A 16,438-nucleotide genomic window follows, 5' to 3' on the forward strand; every position below is an offset into this window, starting at 1 on the left:
AATTTCACGGACCACAATGCTATAAAAATGTCGTATATGTTCATTTGCTTTCCAACTTATATACATCTTTCTCAAATTCTCATATGATTAGAGGTGTTGGAAAATATCTCTGCATTTTCTGAGAAGAATGTTTTGGGTACTCTCAATTTCCATTTTCATGAGTGAGAGAGGGGGGTTAAACCACGTGAATTGAAGTTGTTAAAAAATGAGAAAGACATTGCATAACTTGTTTGTATGATGGGAATTAGTTTGATAGATGAAATGGACTGCACTGTTTCAACTCATTACCTAAACTCACTTCTAATCAAATTTGACACCTCATGATAATCAAGACCACCAGCTCTTTGAAATCTGAAGGAAAGCAAAATCAATTTAAGCATCTTTCCTCGTAGTTTCTTTCCCTAAACTGATGTCAGCCATATTAATGGCTTCAACTTTTACTTTTCTTCTCTTCGTTTTTATAATAAATCGTTTTGAACCCCTACCTGTTGCAGCCAAAGTTTTCATGATTCTAATGGACGAGGAACCCGTTCTCACCTTCAAATCCAAGCAAGAAAATTACAGGTTTGATTTTTATGCATTTATGTTTTTCTATTGAACCTGTCAATTTAGTAACTGATTATTAACATTGTGCAGGATTAAGGATGCTATGGCATACAAAGAGAGATTGAGTACTGGCCATGACTTGTTTTTGAAATCTATCCTCAAGAAAGGCACCTATACGAAACTCTACAGCTACACTCATTTGCTCAGTGGGATTGCAGTGCACGTTGAGTCAGACGAGGTAAATCATTTAGTTAAAAACTTCACAGTAAAATATGGATTCAGCTTTATATTTTGCCTGCCATTGCTGTATGTATAAGCATGGAGTTGGGTGACAGTGGAAGTGACACATTGTGCAGGTTTCCAGCACTCTGAAGAATGCAACAGGAGTCAGAGTCATCCAAGAAGATATCAAAATGGAGAAGCTTACGACACATACACCTGACTTTCTCGGGATTCCTGCTGATGTGTGGCCAATTTTGGGAGGTGCACAGAGTTCTGGTGAGGGCGTAGTGATAGGTCTTATTGACACTGGAATAAATCCTAACCATCCTAGTTTCACAAATAATTGGTCCTTAGGATCTTTAAATAGCAGCAAATTCAGAGGAAAATGTGCCACTGGAATGAACTTCCCCCGAACAGCATGTGGTGGAAAGATAGTAGGGGCACAATATTTTGCTCGTGCAGCAATTGCTGCTGCTGATTTTAATGCTACACGTGATTTTGCGTCCCCCTTTGATGCTGATGGTCACGGAAGGTAAATCACTTGATATTGCAGATTTAAAGTTTTGTTTTATCTTTTTGGCCGGTGACATTTATCTTTTCCCATTAATGAGATTCTGGTAATTGATAATTCTTGTGTAGCAGCTATACTTGACTTTGTTCAGGATCTGCATTTTTTTTTAGCTGTTTGTTTATGATAATTTAAGTTGATCGTCTGAAACTGGTGCTTACAGCCACACAGCATCTACAGCTGCAGGAAACCATGAAATACCAGTGATTGCCAATGGCTACAACTATGGATATGCAAGTGGCATGGCTCCTGGAGCAAGGCAAATTAAAACTTAACTTCTATTATGTTTGCAAGCCTAAAATGTCTAATTAATAGTATCAGTTTCGACTTCAAACTTTTCTCAGTAGATATTTTGCTAAATCAATTGCTAGATCTTGTTTTAGCCATTATAATTAAATCTTTTTTTTTCTTTTCCTCTCCCCTGAAATAGGATTGCAATGTACAAAGCTCTATACACATTTGGAGGTTATATGTCAGATGTTGTTGCTGCTGTTGATCAGGTTCTATGATTATATTGTTTAACTAGTAAATGAATTAACTTACATAAGCTCAACAAAATTGATTTCAACAATTTGGTAGCTTAGATGTTCTTACACTTGAATTCGGTAGCTTAGATGTTTTTATAGATTTATAGTCATAAACAATTTGCTGCAGGCAGTGGAGGATGGAGTAGATATACTAAGCCTCTCCATAGGGCCATCAGGTGTCCCTCCTGGTCCATCTGCCTTCCTCAATGTGCTAGAAACAGAGCTCTTATTTGCTACAAAAGCTGGCATTTTTGTTGTTCAAGCAGCTGGCAATGGAGGCCCTTCTTCAAGTTCAATCCTTTCTTTTAGCCCCTGGATCACCAGTGTTGCTGCATCCATCACTGATCGCAAATACAAGAATACAATAATCCTAGGCAATGGACAAAGCTTCTCTGGCACTGGTCTTGCCCGTAATTTTCCAACTCTTATACGCTTTGTTAATTCATTAATCATGCAAAAATGTATAGGACATTTATTTTTCAGCTTACATTTTCTCTTACTCAATCTTGATATTAACAGTTAGTAGCACTCAAGCTTTAGAATTATTTTGTTTATAAACTATGCAGCTCCAACTGCAGGAGAAGTGCCGTTCCCAATAGCTGCAGCAGCTGATGTTTCTCATGAGAACATCACCAATGTGGTAGAAGTTGAGAGCTGTCAATATCCAGAACATTTCATCAGATCTTTGGTCCGGGAAAAGCTAATCATTTGCACATCTACTTTTGAATATGAAGATGCCAGCATTGCAACTGTTGAAGACACAATAAGACAGATTGGGGCTGCGGGTTTTATAATAACAATGGACCCTGACATAGTCTCTGAGCAGGTCAAAGGCACCACAATGACCATGCAACTACCAGCCATTATCCTGAACAACATGCAAGCTTCCTCGGTATGACTCATCATTAAATACATAGTTAAGAAAAGCAAATTATACTTGTGACATTCTGTACTTATCAATCAAATTTGGAAGTTGCAAATATTTCCAGAATTTTCCCTGTAATTCTGTGTGGACATGAAATGATCATCTTGATGTTTCATTTTTTTCTATTCTTTCTTATGATCCAACTCTATTGCAACCAACCCACAAGAACTTTCATCTTTTCCAAATTGCTCATTGCAGTGAGCAGCCTTCAATTACAATGAGTTTGTTTGAGATTTGGGATATCAATGTATCATAGCTCCTTCATTATTTTTTGCCTGAAATTCATCATTTTCTGTGCAGGCTTTATGGGAGTATTATAATTCTAATACAATCAGGAGCAGGAGTGGACGTGCTGCAGTTTTTGATGCAAGAGCAAGAATACTGGATGGAAGGCAGGCAGTTTTCAGTGGGCAGGCACCAATAGTAGCATCCTATTCATCCAGAGGTCCTGATGTCAACAATGCACTTCTACAAACTGCTGATGTCCTCAAACCAAATATCATGGCGCCAGGATCCTCTATTTGGGCTGCATGGAGCCCTAATAGTGAGGGAGATCCTTATATTAAAGGTACACCCACTTTCTAATATTCTTAAAGTGCAACAAGTGATGCTAATGTACAGTGGCTGAGTAATTATAATGGAAGGGAAGTGTCTCCTGGCTTGGTCCAAGAACTGAAATTGTCTTGGAGAACATTGTTAAAACTTATCCAAATGCAAAGTGTTCAAGCAATACTATAAAACTGGAACATTTCAGCCACACTGTTTCAAACTTCTAATGCTTCATGTGCTTTTCAACCTAGAAGAAGTACCAATTGTAATTGTAAGAAATACTCAAGTTTTCTACACTTCCATTGCTTTCAGGGCAAGACTTTGCACTTGTGTCTGGAACTAGCATGGCTACTCCACACATCGCAGGAGTGGCAGCTTTGATCAAGCAGAAACATCCGAAGTGGAGTCCGGCAGCTATCACGTCAGCAATGATGACAACTGCTGATAGAACTAATCACTTTGGCTCTCGAATTTTAGCACAATCAACTAACCAGCTGGTTCCTGCTACCCCATTTGACATGGGCGCTGGATCCATTAACCCAGCTCAAGCCATTGATCCAGGGCTTATATTTGATGCCAATTTCAGTCACTATGTTGATTTTCTTTGTGCTGTTCCCGGTGTTGATCATGAATTTGTAAAACAATCAGTAGGAATCAGGTGCCCAATGAGGAGAAGGGCATGGTGTTCAGATTTGAACACAGCAAGCGTGACAATTTCAAATCTAGTTGGTTCAAGAAAGGTGATTCGATGTGTAACAAATGTGGCTCGAAAGAATGAATTCTACAGAGTGACTGTGAGGGAACCAGTTGGTGTAAATGTTACTGTTTCGCCAAACTTTTTCTGGATTAGAGGTAATGCTTCAAGGCATCTTAGAATTTGGTTAAGAACTATCAAGGCAAAGGGAGCTCACAGATTCGGAGAGATAACATTGCATGGAAGTCGAAACCATATTGTTAGAGTTCCTGTAGTTGTTTATGCTAGGAGTAGGTGATAGCACAGCAAGAAGGTAGAAATCATGTTGTTTATTTTAGCAGCAGCTCATTGCAGGCATTGTATTTACAAACATTTCAAAGATCTGAGACACATTGTCTTGAATTAAAGTTTTCTAATGCTATAGATTCTCTGGTCCCTCTCTCTATATATGAATATGCAATTGGTTTCGTTACAGCTAGCAGTGAGTTACTTTCCCAAAGGCAGTGAGATTTCTGGAAATAAATTTTCGTTGTGTATTTTATCATATATGACAGAATAAAATGAGATGACTCAGGTAAAACCATAAAGGTAAGATAATAATGAAGAAATTAAAAAAGAATATGGTGTTTATTCCATATCATGATAATTAATATGAATACATAAAATCAGATATTTTGTTCCCTTAATGGATATCTATATTCTCTCCTCAAAATCCTAATGAGGCTTTACCTATGCTTTTGCAGCAATTTTGAGATGAAGCCTTTCTTCTTCTGCAGCTGAAGGAATTGGAAACAAAAGTGTATCTGTTATAAATGTCAACAAAGAGAATAACTTCTGATACAACATTACTTATGTTACCTCTATGTTTTTCATGAAAGCTTTCGTAACATTCCTTGCAGATCCAGTGTTCTTTTTCTTGGTTCCTTTCTTGATTTGGACACTTACCAAAGATCTACAGAACTTGAGTTTCAAGACTTTCCAGGTTCCAAGACAACTTGGAGTACTTCTGTTATCTTCTTCCTTTCTCTGGACAGCAACAGCCTATCATAGTAAGTAACCAACAATTTTCATTGATAATTAGTTCCTCCTTGCAAGAATATTACATAATTAGTCAAAACTACAGGTGCCTGCCTTCTACTGCAGGAAGTCAGGAGCTTTAAAGAATTTCCGATTCACCAATGAAATATATCATAGCAAGACAAATGCTCTTGCTGCAATAGAATTATTGTATAAATAACTGAAACAATATATATATATATATAGTTTGGTATATGTGTATACATTGCCTGTAGGTTGCTGGATGTTGGAAGAAATTGGCTTTGAATTTAATTGAGGGGATTCTGCAGAACGAACAGACTGTCTAAGGTGTTGAGAGTAAAGAAGAAGCTCAGCTCTTCTATTATATCCTTTAACAGCAGTTTCTCCATGCTTGTTGTCTTGTTTGATGCTGTGATGGACATAATAGTAGTGACGGTGGTGGTGGTGGTGGTGATGGTGGTTGTTTGATGGAAGCTTTCTCTTTGTTGGTTTCTCCTCATATACACTAACTAAAACTGCCTTCTTCTGCCACAACTTTGCCTGAAATTCAATTAAATCATCAACTATTTGCATTTCATAATAAATTTACAGGAGAGAGAGAGAGAGAGAGAGAGAGAGAGAGAGATGGTAACCATGATTTTAGAAAGGAGAGGTTTTCATGTTGGTTTGTTAGAAGTGATCAACAATTCTCTATATAAATGTTCATAATATGGAAAGGAGATGAGAGGGCTATATATACTGCCAAATACGGAATTAAATAGTATAAACAAAAAGGAAAAAGATTGAATCATTTTGATTATCATTTCTACATCCTTTCACTTCAAATACATATATCAAATTTATTTATTTATTGAATTTATAAAGAAATATTTAAAGTGAAAGGGTGGTTGCCATTTAAAATTTATTTTATCATAAATAAGTCTTAATATTTTATTATGTATGATTTATCTTTTTTATCGTCTAATGTTAGATTATTTTATCGAGTCACCAAAATAAATATATACGATTGATGAATTATTATTGTATCCCAGTCTTTTGATGAATTGATAGCAATATTTCTTCTCTTAAAAAAAAAAAAAAAAAGACGAATTTTGTTTTCAAAAATTCTTTATATATAGAGAGAGAGAGCTTCTCATCCGAATAGTGTAAAGTTTAAAAAATGAGCAGAAGAAGTGGGGAATGTACTAGAAAAGCAGATGGAGATGGCAGGCCAAACCGAGAATGCCAATGCAAACACTTTGGTGGGATCGATTCATTCAAGAAATTATTATTTTTATATTTTAAGGCATTGCAACATCTAATTATATATATATATATATAAATGGATTACCAAACCAAATTACAATTGACACATCCCAAGTCAAAGATCCAAAACCCGATTGCATACCTAATCCATTTCTAATGTTTAAGTATTACCTAATCGGTGTATACAAAGGTGGCACCACAATTATCATTATATACTATAATTACAATTCTTAAATATTTTCTAGGATTGAAGGAAAGTGGTGAAAAATTCTAAATATTTCCATGACATGGAATCATCTACTAGGGTTCAATTGCAAAAATATTTTTATAAATTAGACTTTTTTTTCTTGAAACTTAATAAAAGTACAATCAGAGAATAATATACGTTTTTTATTGCATTTGTGTTTCCACACTCTAAAAGCTGGATGATGATTTTGATTGAGGGGTCAAGTTTGATTAAATTGTTCAGTAAACAGTAGCGGAACCAGCCCAATAGTTAGGAGGTTAAAAAATAATTTTACTTAATTATTGATAATAAAATTAAAATATATTTTTTTCAAAAATTTTTTACATTAAAAATTCTTTTATATATATATATATATATATTTTTGGGGGAGCCACGCCCCTCTGCGTCCGCGTCCGTCATCAAGGGAAGAGGAACAAAAAATATGAGGAAACACTCAGAACTTTGTAATTGTACTCCAAATTGATCAAAATCAATTAATAAGAAAATAGTACAATGGACTCCACATGATAGGATTTGAATTAATTCAATTCAAGCTCTATCTATATCAAGACATACCGTTTCAATAAACAGAGATTGGTAAACACACTTTTTGTTGAACACTTAAGTGTATGTGTAGATGAGTCCAATTACATTTCTAAAATTCATTCTTTAATTGCACAAGGTAATTGTCTTTTTTAATTATCACTATAAGAGAGAAAAAAAAAATTTAGAAAAAGCAAATTTACCAAACAAAACCCTATATTCTTAACATTTCATTTGGAAAGAAAATATATTTGTATTTATGTGGAAGAAAAAACTTTAAATTTCAAAATTTCATATTCTTTATTAGAATATATTAAAATCTATAAGAGTTTGTTCATAAATTCAATAGTCATCTAACTCAAGTCATATATTATGAAATTGATTATGTCTATCGTAATAAAACTAGACCGCTCAATATTTAATACTTAAACTATTTACGACATAAAATAATATTTGATGCCTAAACCTCTTTTAAGCAATACAATATGTGATAAAAATAATAATGGAAGGTATATCTATCTAGTCAAGGAGATTTTCTTTTTAAGTGTCAAAATGAGATTGAACATTATATTAAATTGAATGTTAAAACATCCACTCATCATAGAACTTAAGGAGAAGGTTAATTGCAAGAAAATAAGTTTATATATAATAGAACTCACAAGTTCATATTACTTTCTCAGAAAGTTACCATTAATTTCCATAACGTCAAATAATAAAGCAAAAAAAAATTTAAGTGTATTTTTAAAAAAATAAGTGGATCGTGTATATGGGTAAATTTTATTTTATTTGTAAGATTAGAGTTATAAAATTTAGAGTTACAATTATTCGAAAGATTTTACTTAATTACTACCTTAAAGATGTTCTATTAATATTAAAATATAGAATAATTTATAGCAACCAATCACACTCATAATCTTATTATTTATTTTTGGATCCTTAAAAAAGAAAAAGGGAAAAAAAAAGGAGAAATTAAGGGTTTGGAGTAATTAGGTCTCAATTAAAGAAAAGAAAAAAAGGGAAAAGAAAAGGAAGAAAGAAAGAAAGAAGGAAATCTGAAAAATATATATATTAGTATCAGTTACGTGAGGCATACAAGGCAAGAAAAGGCAAATGGTAACTGCAAAGAACAAGTGTCTACAAAAAGAAGGAAAGCACTTCATTGAGTAAAATCCTTTTCTAACAGTCATTAGAAATATGTAAGACTTCTAAAAAGAACCTAATAAAAAAGGGCAGATATATTTAATATTTCCCTATGTAAAGCCAAAAACCCTAACCATCTCTTCCTTTTGAATTCTCTTGTGTCTTTATCCATATATTTACTAGCTCTGTTTCCATTTTATTTACACCTTTTTTCGGTTCTCTTGACTCTTTCTTCTCTCTTGCGTTTCTTTCTTAACTTTTCAAGGGTTGTTACTGTTTTTGTTTCTTTAAGGCAGCCATGAATGCTCTTGCAGCTACCAACAGGAACTTCCGCAATGCAGCTCGCATTCTTGGTCTTGATTCTAAGCTTGAAAAGAGCCTTTTGATCCCTTTTAGAGAAATCAAAGTAAAAAAAACAAAACCTGAATTTCCTTTTTTTTCTTGCTTTTAATATTTTCTTGGGGTTTTTTCTATATGTATATGTATATTTGCAGGTGGAATGCACCATCCCGAAAGATGATGGTAGTCTGGTTTCTTATGTTGGATTTAGAATCCAGCATGACAATGCTCGTGGCCCGATGAAAGGCGGCATCAGATACCACCCTGAGGTGAATTTTTTGTGTTTATGACTGCATGTGTTGTTTTTGGGTTGATTTCTGGGATCTTAAATTCTGTACATTGATTTTGAGTTATTTTCCAGTTTCTGGTTCAAATATATATATATATATATATATATATATGTTTGTGGGAGTAAAGAAAATAATAAGTTGACTATCAATAGATCTAGAAAAAGAAGAAAAGAAAAATGAAAGTCATTTATGTTTGAGTTATTTTTATTATGATGAAATTAAGAGTTTGGTTTCATGGTTACACACCTTGGTCTTAATTATCTTACAAATCTCCTGTGTTGCCTAAATATAACAGATGATTTCTCAATCTTTGTAATGATGAATGATTTGTGGATCTCTAGCTCAACACTTTAACAAGTAGCTAGATTAAACAAAAAAACAAAAGAAAGAAAAGAATTTGTGAATGGAAATCTAAGTTGTTGAAATTCTTTATTTTTTAAGCTTAAATATGGATTTACTAGATTTTATTTTGTATATGTATATATTATTCTTCCCAAATAAGATTATACCAACAATAATAACACGATAATGTTAAATAACCACATAATTAATATATGTTTTTTATAAGTGTTAAAGCATTACCTTGACGTAGATGTATTAAAATTGCATGGAAAATTTGGCGCGTAATAATTATAATAAAGTTTAAAGTTAAAAGATGACGTCTTATCTTGTCTTTATATATTAATAATAATACAATTAACTTCTCGATTTAGTTCCCTTATTTTTTAAGTAAAATGTGACACTAAATCAAATGAATTTGATGTAGCACATGGAAGGTAAGTTATGCACAATCAAGACACATAATCTATCATTTGAACTCTATGAAAGTTTAATGTGAGAATGATTGCATAAGTAATTTTATGATGGAAGGGAAATTAACATTTTGAATTGATCAATATTAAACTTGTATAGGTTGATCCTGATGAGGTGAATGCTTTGGCTCAACTAATGACATGGAAGACAGCAGTAGCAGACATTCCATATGGTGGAGCTAAGGGCGGTATCGGCTGTGATCCTAGGGAGTTGAGTTTCAGTGAATTAGAGCGCCTTACTCGGGTTTTTACTCAGAAAATCCATGACCTTATAGGAGCTCACAGGGATGTTCCTGCTCCTGATATGGGAACTAATGCACAGGTAAATATATATATATATATATATATATATATATATACACACACGATTTTGATTATATTTGATAAGGGGTTATGACATGGAATGTAATGTAATTAAATGCATGTTTAGTATATAGCCGAACTTTCTCTGGTTGTTAGGCTCGTATACAGGTCCTGGCTGTGATAATACAGATTTTTTCCAATGTTTTTCTTTACTAAAGAATATACCATACTTGTAACGTTGCATTTATTTTCATACATTAAATATAGTCTCCGCTTTGACAGACAATGGCCTGGATGTTGGATGAATACTCAAAGTTTCATGGTCATTCACCTGCTGTTGTTACTGGAAAACCAATTGTAAGCGCATGCTTTTTTTTTTTTTTTTTTTTGGTTATTTAAACTCTGAACAGCATGGAAATGGTAACAAAGGAATCTTATAGCCGACCCCAAAGCTTTGTTGGTGTTGTTGTTGTTAATTAAACTCTGACTGGAATTCGAAATTCATAACCCCACAGGCCACGTCTAGAAAGAACTGATAGCATCACTTGTCAAAGCTGATATATAAACATAATTGTGCTTTGTTGTCACAGAAAAGTGAAATATTCATACAAAGACTTAGAAGGAGATAGTGTATTTTCCAAATTAACATTCCATTGCAGGATCTTGGGGGATCATTAGGCAGAGAGGCAGCAACTGGACTTGGAGTAGTTTTCGCAACAGAAGCTTTACTTGCTGAATTGGGAAAGTCAATTTCTAATATGAAGTTTGCCATCCAGGTTTTTAATTGTGAACTTTTGCATGGTTTAATGTCTTTGTTCTTCGATTTCTAATTATATTGTACCTTCTAGGGTTTTGGAAATGTGGGATCTTGGGCAGCTAAGTTTATTCATGAGAATGGAGGGAAGGTAGTTGCTGTTAGTGACATTACAGGTGCAGTTAAGAACCCAGAGGGACTCAATATCCCAGCTCTGCTGAAACATAGAGAGAATTCCCAAAGCTTGAAGGATTTCGAATTCGGAGAAAATATGGATCCTAATGAATTGCTTGTTTGTGAATGTGATGTTCTGATGCCAAGTGCACTAGGTGGAGTTCTCAACAAGTATGTAGTCTATTTCTTTCCCTCCCTTTTCAGGTCACCTGAACCCCTTTTTGAAGGAGATATGTACATGAACATGATTTAGTCCTTAATTTTATGTTAATAACAATTTTTGAGGGTTTTTACTCATTAAAGGGAAAATGCTGCTGATGTGAAAGCTAAATTCATAATAGAAGCTGCAAATCACCCCACTGATCCAGAAGCAGATGAGGTAATTTGAAAGCACAAATTGATTATGACAATTTCTGTAGAGATACAGCTAACTCAGAATATAAACATTAAAGACAATCTCATTGTGCAGATTTTGTCCAAGAAAGGAGTGATTGTTCTCCCAGACATCTATGCAAATTGTGGTGGTGTTACTGTCAGTTACTTTGAATGGGTCCAGGTAACAAATTAATGGTCCATAAAATGATAGGGGTCCAGTACCTGACTCAATAGCGTAGGAACTAGGAAGTACAAGGTTTCTTCAGTTTTTACTATGTCTATGACATCCTTTGTACTGTGCAGAACATTCAAGGGTTCATGTGGGATGAGGAGAAAGTAAACTGTGAGCTTAAGAAGTATATGAGAAGATCTTTCCAACACATAAAGGCAATGTGCAAGACTCATGAGTGCAACCTGCGAATGGGAGCCTTCGCTCTGGGGGTTAATCGGGTTGCTCGCTCTACTCTGCTCAGGGGCTGGGAAGCTTGATCATGGAGATCTTGCTTCCTCCTCTAATATGTAGTAACTGGTAATTGACGAAAACTTTAGGAGTCCAGTTGTAGTACTTCATTTAGCTTTCCAGTTTTGTTCAGACTTTGAATGCTGTATGCTCAACTAAGAAAGAACATTTTTAATTATAATAAAAAAAAAAAAAGAAGGAAAGGGCTCATTTACCAGTTTAAATAAGCTTTAATATATTGCAGATTCTCAACAACTACATAAGCAATAAAATTAAAGAAGATAACATGATATGTATGCAAACCTCAAGAAAATCTTGATTAAAGTGGGATATGAATTAAAAATCAAATTCTCATCAGCAAATACACAATTACAGCAACATAAGATGAAAACTGAATACAACAATTAAAACTTGGAAGACAACTTCCAGCTAGTCAGTTTTGGAGCCTCCGGGGGTCTCATCCTGCCAAGTTGCTTGCCATTGCTTGTCATAAAATGTTGTCTCATCCAGCAACTTCTTCAGAGTTTCTAAATCCTCGTTCTTTCGGATTAGAAGTACTCCTACCACAGCTACAAACAATAAGGTCTTGCAGAAGAAGTTGCTCATTTGGTCAACTAGACCAACACCAGTCAAGCTATCCACAAAGTAAGCCATAAAGAATCCTATCATTGCAGCACGGCCTGTAAAACTCAGAAGTGCATTAGTTAAAATCAGTGCGAGGGTGGGGAAGTTCTCTAATGTGCAGTGCAACAATAAAGAAAGATATTAACAAACCATTAAGCAGTTCTGCTTCAGGTAGATGGAATCTTTTCATCCATGCCCACCATGGTATGATCGAGGTGTCAAAAACTACAGGATCATCATTGCTGGATGATTCTGGATTACCCTCAAGCCATTTCCTTCTTCTAACCTCTGGAACAAATCATTAAGCAAATTTATCAGAAATCACCCAGTTGTTAAAAAAAAAGCACATTCTGATGCATGAAATCACCAGATAGTTGAATAGAAAACATGCATAGGAGGGTCTTTATAGTGAATTGAATGTTTCACATGCAACTAACATGAATGTCTGGATTTTCTGAATGGATCTGAAAATCACCCATTTCTAATTCACTAAAACTTTAGAATAAAACTTGTGTCATCCTTAAGAAACAGAGAATCATGAATAAACTCATGCAATGTTTAGAAAAATAATCTTGAACACGTAAGGTAAAATTACAAGGCCACATTAATGCCCTTCCGGAAAACATCAAATTTGGTATTTGTGACTCTGAGGAGAAAGGAAAGGAAACTCATGGAGTATAAATTTTGCAAAACTAATGGTAGTAATTTTGGCGCATCCTCTTTTATAATAGCAACTAAGCCAAAAAACCATATTTTTACCCAAGATTCTTAACTAGCAGAAAATCATGAAGGAGAAGGAGAAAATGACAAGCGAAGCAATAAAACCAATTTTCTCTCTTTCAATCTTTTGCATCCACAACAGATTCACAAAGAGGCCATGATAGACAATTGTCTTAATTGCCTAATTTATGCATAAACTGACGGTTAGAACACACAATGCATACCATGTAACTAACAGTTCAAACCTACTTTAACTAATTCTTTTTCCTTTCCGTCCCATCCTCCACAATCCCAAACTAAGAACTGATAGTGATCAATTGCGAGGCCACTGTAGCATATTGAACCCCAAGTTAATTTGCACTCTTTTATTTGATTATCAACCTATTTGGGTCTAAATTTGGTAAAGTTTATATCTTCATAACTACAATCCCCTCCCAAACACAACCAACAAAATCAAAACAATCAGAGCAATAAACAATGAGCAAAAAACGACACAAAAAAAAAAAAGAAAAAAAAAAAAAAAAAAAAAAAAAAAAAAGAAAAAGAACCAATACATTACCAGCATCAATTACAGCATCCCAATCAGTTTTTCCATCCCTTTGAAACTGCTTCAAGTCCCAAGTCCCTCCAATCCACCTGGGGTCCACAAATTTACTTTCCAGCTTCACCTCTCCATCCGCCACCGCTCCATTAGACTCCAAAGAGCTCTCTTTAGCCTCCGGCACCGAGCCAGAAGGCTCTGCAGCCTTTTGCTCAGCTTTTGGTTCCTCTACAGCAGCGGAAAGTCCAGCACCATTGTCTGTGGAGGCTTTTGGAGTGGAGAGGAAAAAGAGAGGGTTTGTAGGTCTGAGAAGTAGAGAGGGTTTGTGGGTGAAATGGGGTTTTGGAGATAAGGATCGTAGAAGATGCGTTGGCAGAGGCGGAGAGAACAAGGCCATTGAAATGGACATTGTTTTTGTCAACGGTGGCCTTGCGAGCGTTAGTTCATGGCTGAGTTATCCTCAGCCTCACAAATGGGTCATTACTCTTTCGAACCACCAGCAGGATGCACTCAAATACGAGAATTTTTAATCAATAAAAAACAAAAAAAATACACATTCTCCAATTCAGACATGTCGTGCAGCTGTACGCCAGCTGCACTTCAATGCCACGTCACCTTCGTTGCCTGCCATCTGGCAATTATTACATGTCAGCTATTCACATGTCAGCAAATATGCGCTTTGTCATCACCATACCATGCAATGGTTAGCCACGTCATCACAGCTCAATTAACACACGTGCTGCTGTAACAGCTCATCATTTTACACGTAAGCAAATGGGCCACGTCATTGGGTTCGCCAACTGTACAAGTGCCGCAAGTCATCGCAGAACACGTAACGTAACTGTGTGCCACCTTTGCAATAATTACACGTCACCTGATGACAAGTTAATAATTGTACGCCAGTTATCATTTTGCAACGTCACCAGAAGCCACGTCATCGAATTGGAAACGTCATCTAAGATTAATGACACCTGTATTTTTGACATGTCATCACATGACACGTAAGTAAGCATGCGCCACATCATTAGTCAGAGCACGTCATCCTAGATATGCCACCTGTACTTGCATGACACGTCACCCAATGGTGCCACCTGTGCAATTGTTACACGTCACTCGTTGACATGTTAGAAACTGCACGCGTGTGATTATTTCGCCACATCATCGAATTCGGGCACGTCTTACATTTAATAGCACGTGCAAATGTACTGTTTTGACAGGTCACTAAACGACACGTAAGAATTACTTGCCCACGTCATTAGTTTTGCGCCATGTGGTCATCAATTGGCGGACACATGACCTAATGTTCAGCCACCATTGCCGTACAGACACGTGTCAAGATATTACGTCATTAAAAAAAATGCCTAGAGCAGTCAAATTGCTGCCAGCCGTCTCGACACCATTAGTGTGATTCTTCCCATCTAAATTTTTCCCTGTTTGAGGTCGGTTTATGCCATCGAGGCTTCAAAAATTCAGCTGAAATACAAAGATTTTCTTCGATTGTATATCTTTAGAAGAAAATACTGAGTTTCGCGACGATCGATGGTGTTCTTGGACAATCCCCAATACGGTATGCGCTCTCCTTCATAACTCAATTCGCATATCTTGGGTCAGAGAGAGACTTCCATTTCCCATTTCATTAGTCAGTGATTGGATATTCAACTCTAATTTGAAAATTACTATTAAGAAGCTGATATGAACGAAATGGAAGTATAGTTTTCTTTTGAGAGACTTGGTTATGGTAGCTACTATCTATTGCTTTATTCCTTGTAGGTACTGCATAATTTCATAGGGAAACTTGGAGGGAGATGTTGGTTGGGTAATGAGAAGATCGAGAACATGAGAATGAAGAAAAGTTTCAATTTTTTCCCTTTTTTTTCTAGTTAATCATTGTAGAATACAAGTTATGCTTCTTGGGATACCAATACCTTTTTTTTTTCAAGCATTTTTAGTTTTTATGAATAGTGAGTGATATTAGTCACCAGGAAAATGTTAATGAAACGACCTATTGAATTTGCTGAAAAATCAAAGGAAACCAAGATTCAAATAAAGAATATTTTTCCTATGACTCGTTACTTCTGTTGGTATCTATATTTTGAAATTTTCATTGTATTATCTTTATGCATGCTACAGTATCAGTATGTACATGAACTGAAAGTGTTGTTTGGCTACAAAAAGATGTGGATTTTTCTATTATCTTCTACGGTTGACAAGATGAATCAATGTTGTATGCACTTTACCATTCCAAAATGTTTAAGCAGAGAGCACTATAACTAAATTGTAAATAGAACACTTGCTTCTTTCTTTGACACTGGAATTGATGCTCATTCTTTTCATAGAATGATTAAAGAACAAAGATGTCTCATTATCTATCCCATAGATGATAAAATTAATTTTCATCCTCTAGTCTGTCTATTATCTGTAATTGTTCTATATTATTTCAACTAATACAAAAATATTCGTACTAACCAATTAGCTAATTAGTTCACCAAAACTCGACTTATCTCGTTCATAACCCTAGTTGGCTAGTTTTGGTCGATATACATTTGAGTTTTTGACAGAATTTCAAAGTGAAATTAAAATTTTTGAATTCCATTTGATAAGTCACTCGTAATATTGACATTTCTATTTTGGTAAACAATTAATTCAACATTTAAGAAATTTTATTTACTTATTTATTTGAATCAGGTTATGGTGAATAATGTGATTTGATACTCAATTTTATTGATTTATTGAATTCAAGTCATTTTGAATTTCATGTGAATTTAAATGGGACCATATTACTATGGATCGGTCGGACCTACTAGTAGGTTCGGATTTCAATAG

General features: G+C 35.0%; 4 protein-coding genes across 8 annotated transcripts; 2 read left to right on the plus strand and 2 right to left on the minus strand.

The window, feature by feature from the left end:
* The first annotated feature begins 39 nt into the window (after window positions 1–39).
* LOC105632354 (subtilisin-like protease SBT2.5) lies at window positions 40–4,509 on the plus strand. Of its 3 annotated transcripts, XM_020678595.3 has the most exons (10): window positions 40–564; window positions 637–784; window positions 903–1,044; window positions 1,123–1,300; window positions 1,500–1,595; window positions 1,767–1,836; window positions 1,991–2,273; window positions 2,430–2,755; window positions 3,089–3,356; window positions 3,650–4,509. In XM_020678595.3, the coding sequence occupies exons 1-10, from the start codon at window positions 410–412 to the stop codon at window positions 4,327–4,329; spliced, it is 2,346 nt and encodes a 781-aa protein (XP_020534254.1). In that variant the 5' UTR covers window positions 40–409; the 3' UTR covers window positions 4,330–4,509. The 3 variants fall into 3 exon arrangements, with proteins under 3 accessions (XP_020534254.1, XP_012070106.2, XP_020534253.1); XM_012214716.4 differs by having other exon boundaries at window positions 903–1,300; XM_020678594.3 differs by having other exon boundaries at window positions 903–1,300; window positions 2,442–2,755.
* Window positions 4,510–4,633: 124 nt separating this feature from the next.
* LOC105632385 (uncharacterized) lies at window positions 4,634–5,856 on the minus strand. 3 transcript variants are annotated; one of them, XM_012214753.4, is made up of 4 exons: window positions 5,702–5,856; window positions 5,313–5,609; window positions 4,890–5,072; window positions 4,634–4,807 (listed from the first exon to the last, which is right to left on the minus strand). In XM_012214753.4, exons 1-4 carry the CDS (start codon window positions 5,702–5,704, stop codon window positions 4,757–4,759), a joined length of 534 nt encoding a protein of 177 aa, XP_012070143.2. In that variant the 5' UTR covers window positions 5,705–5,856; the 3' UTR covers window positions 4,634–4,756. The 3 variants fall into 3 exon arrangements, with proteins under 3 accessions (XP_012070143.2, XP_089576183.1, XP_089576182.1); XM_089720057.1 differs by lacking the exon at window positions 5,702–5,856 and having other exon boundaries at window positions 4,890–5,057; window positions 5,313–5,686; XM_089720056.1 differs by lacking the exon at window positions 5,702–5,856 and having other exon boundaries at window positions 5,313–5,681.
* A 2,429-nt stretch (window positions 5,857–8,285) lies between these two features.
* Window positions 8,286–11,835, plus strand: LOC105632353 (glutamate dehydrogenase 2). Its single transcript, XM_012214714.4, has 9 exons — window positions 8,286–8,629; window positions 8,718–8,831; window positions 9,765–9,986; window positions 10,250–10,324; window positions 10,627–10,743; window positions 10,816–11,066; window positions 11,199–11,274; window positions 11,365–11,451; window positions 11,574–11,835. The coding sequence occupies exons 1-9, from the start codon at window positions 8,522–8,524 to the stop codon at window positions 11,757–11,759; spliced, it is 1,236 nt and encodes a 411-aa protein (XP_012070104.1). The 5' UTR covers window positions 8,286–8,521; the 3' UTR covers window positions 11,760–11,835.
* A 189-nt stretch (window positions 11,836–12,024) lies between these two features.
* LOC105632352 (light-harvesting complex-like protein 3 isotype 2, chloroplastic) lies at window positions 12,025–14,112 on the minus strand. Its single transcript, XM_012214713.4, has 3 exons — window positions 13,634–14,112; window positions 12,505–12,642; window positions 12,025–12,410 (listed from the first exon to the last, which is right to left on the minus strand). The coding sequence occupies exons 1-3, from the start codon at window positions 14,022–14,024 to the stop codon at window positions 12,160–12,162; spliced, it is 780 nt and encodes a 259-aa protein (XP_012070103.1). The 5' UTR covers window positions 14,025–14,112; the 3' UTR covers window positions 12,025–12,159.
* Between the last annotated feature and the right edge of the window lie 2,326 nt (window positions 14,113–16,438).

Source organism: Jatropha curcas, chromosome 4, assembly GCF_041381405.1.
Source record: "Jatropha curcas cultivar XTBG-Jc1 chromosome 4, XTBG_Jcur_1.0, whole genome shotgun sequence".
NCBI classification, from domain to species: domain Eukaryota; kingdom Viridiplantae; phylum Streptophyta; class Magnoliopsida; order Malpighiales; family Euphorbiaceae; genus Jatropha; species Jatropha curcas.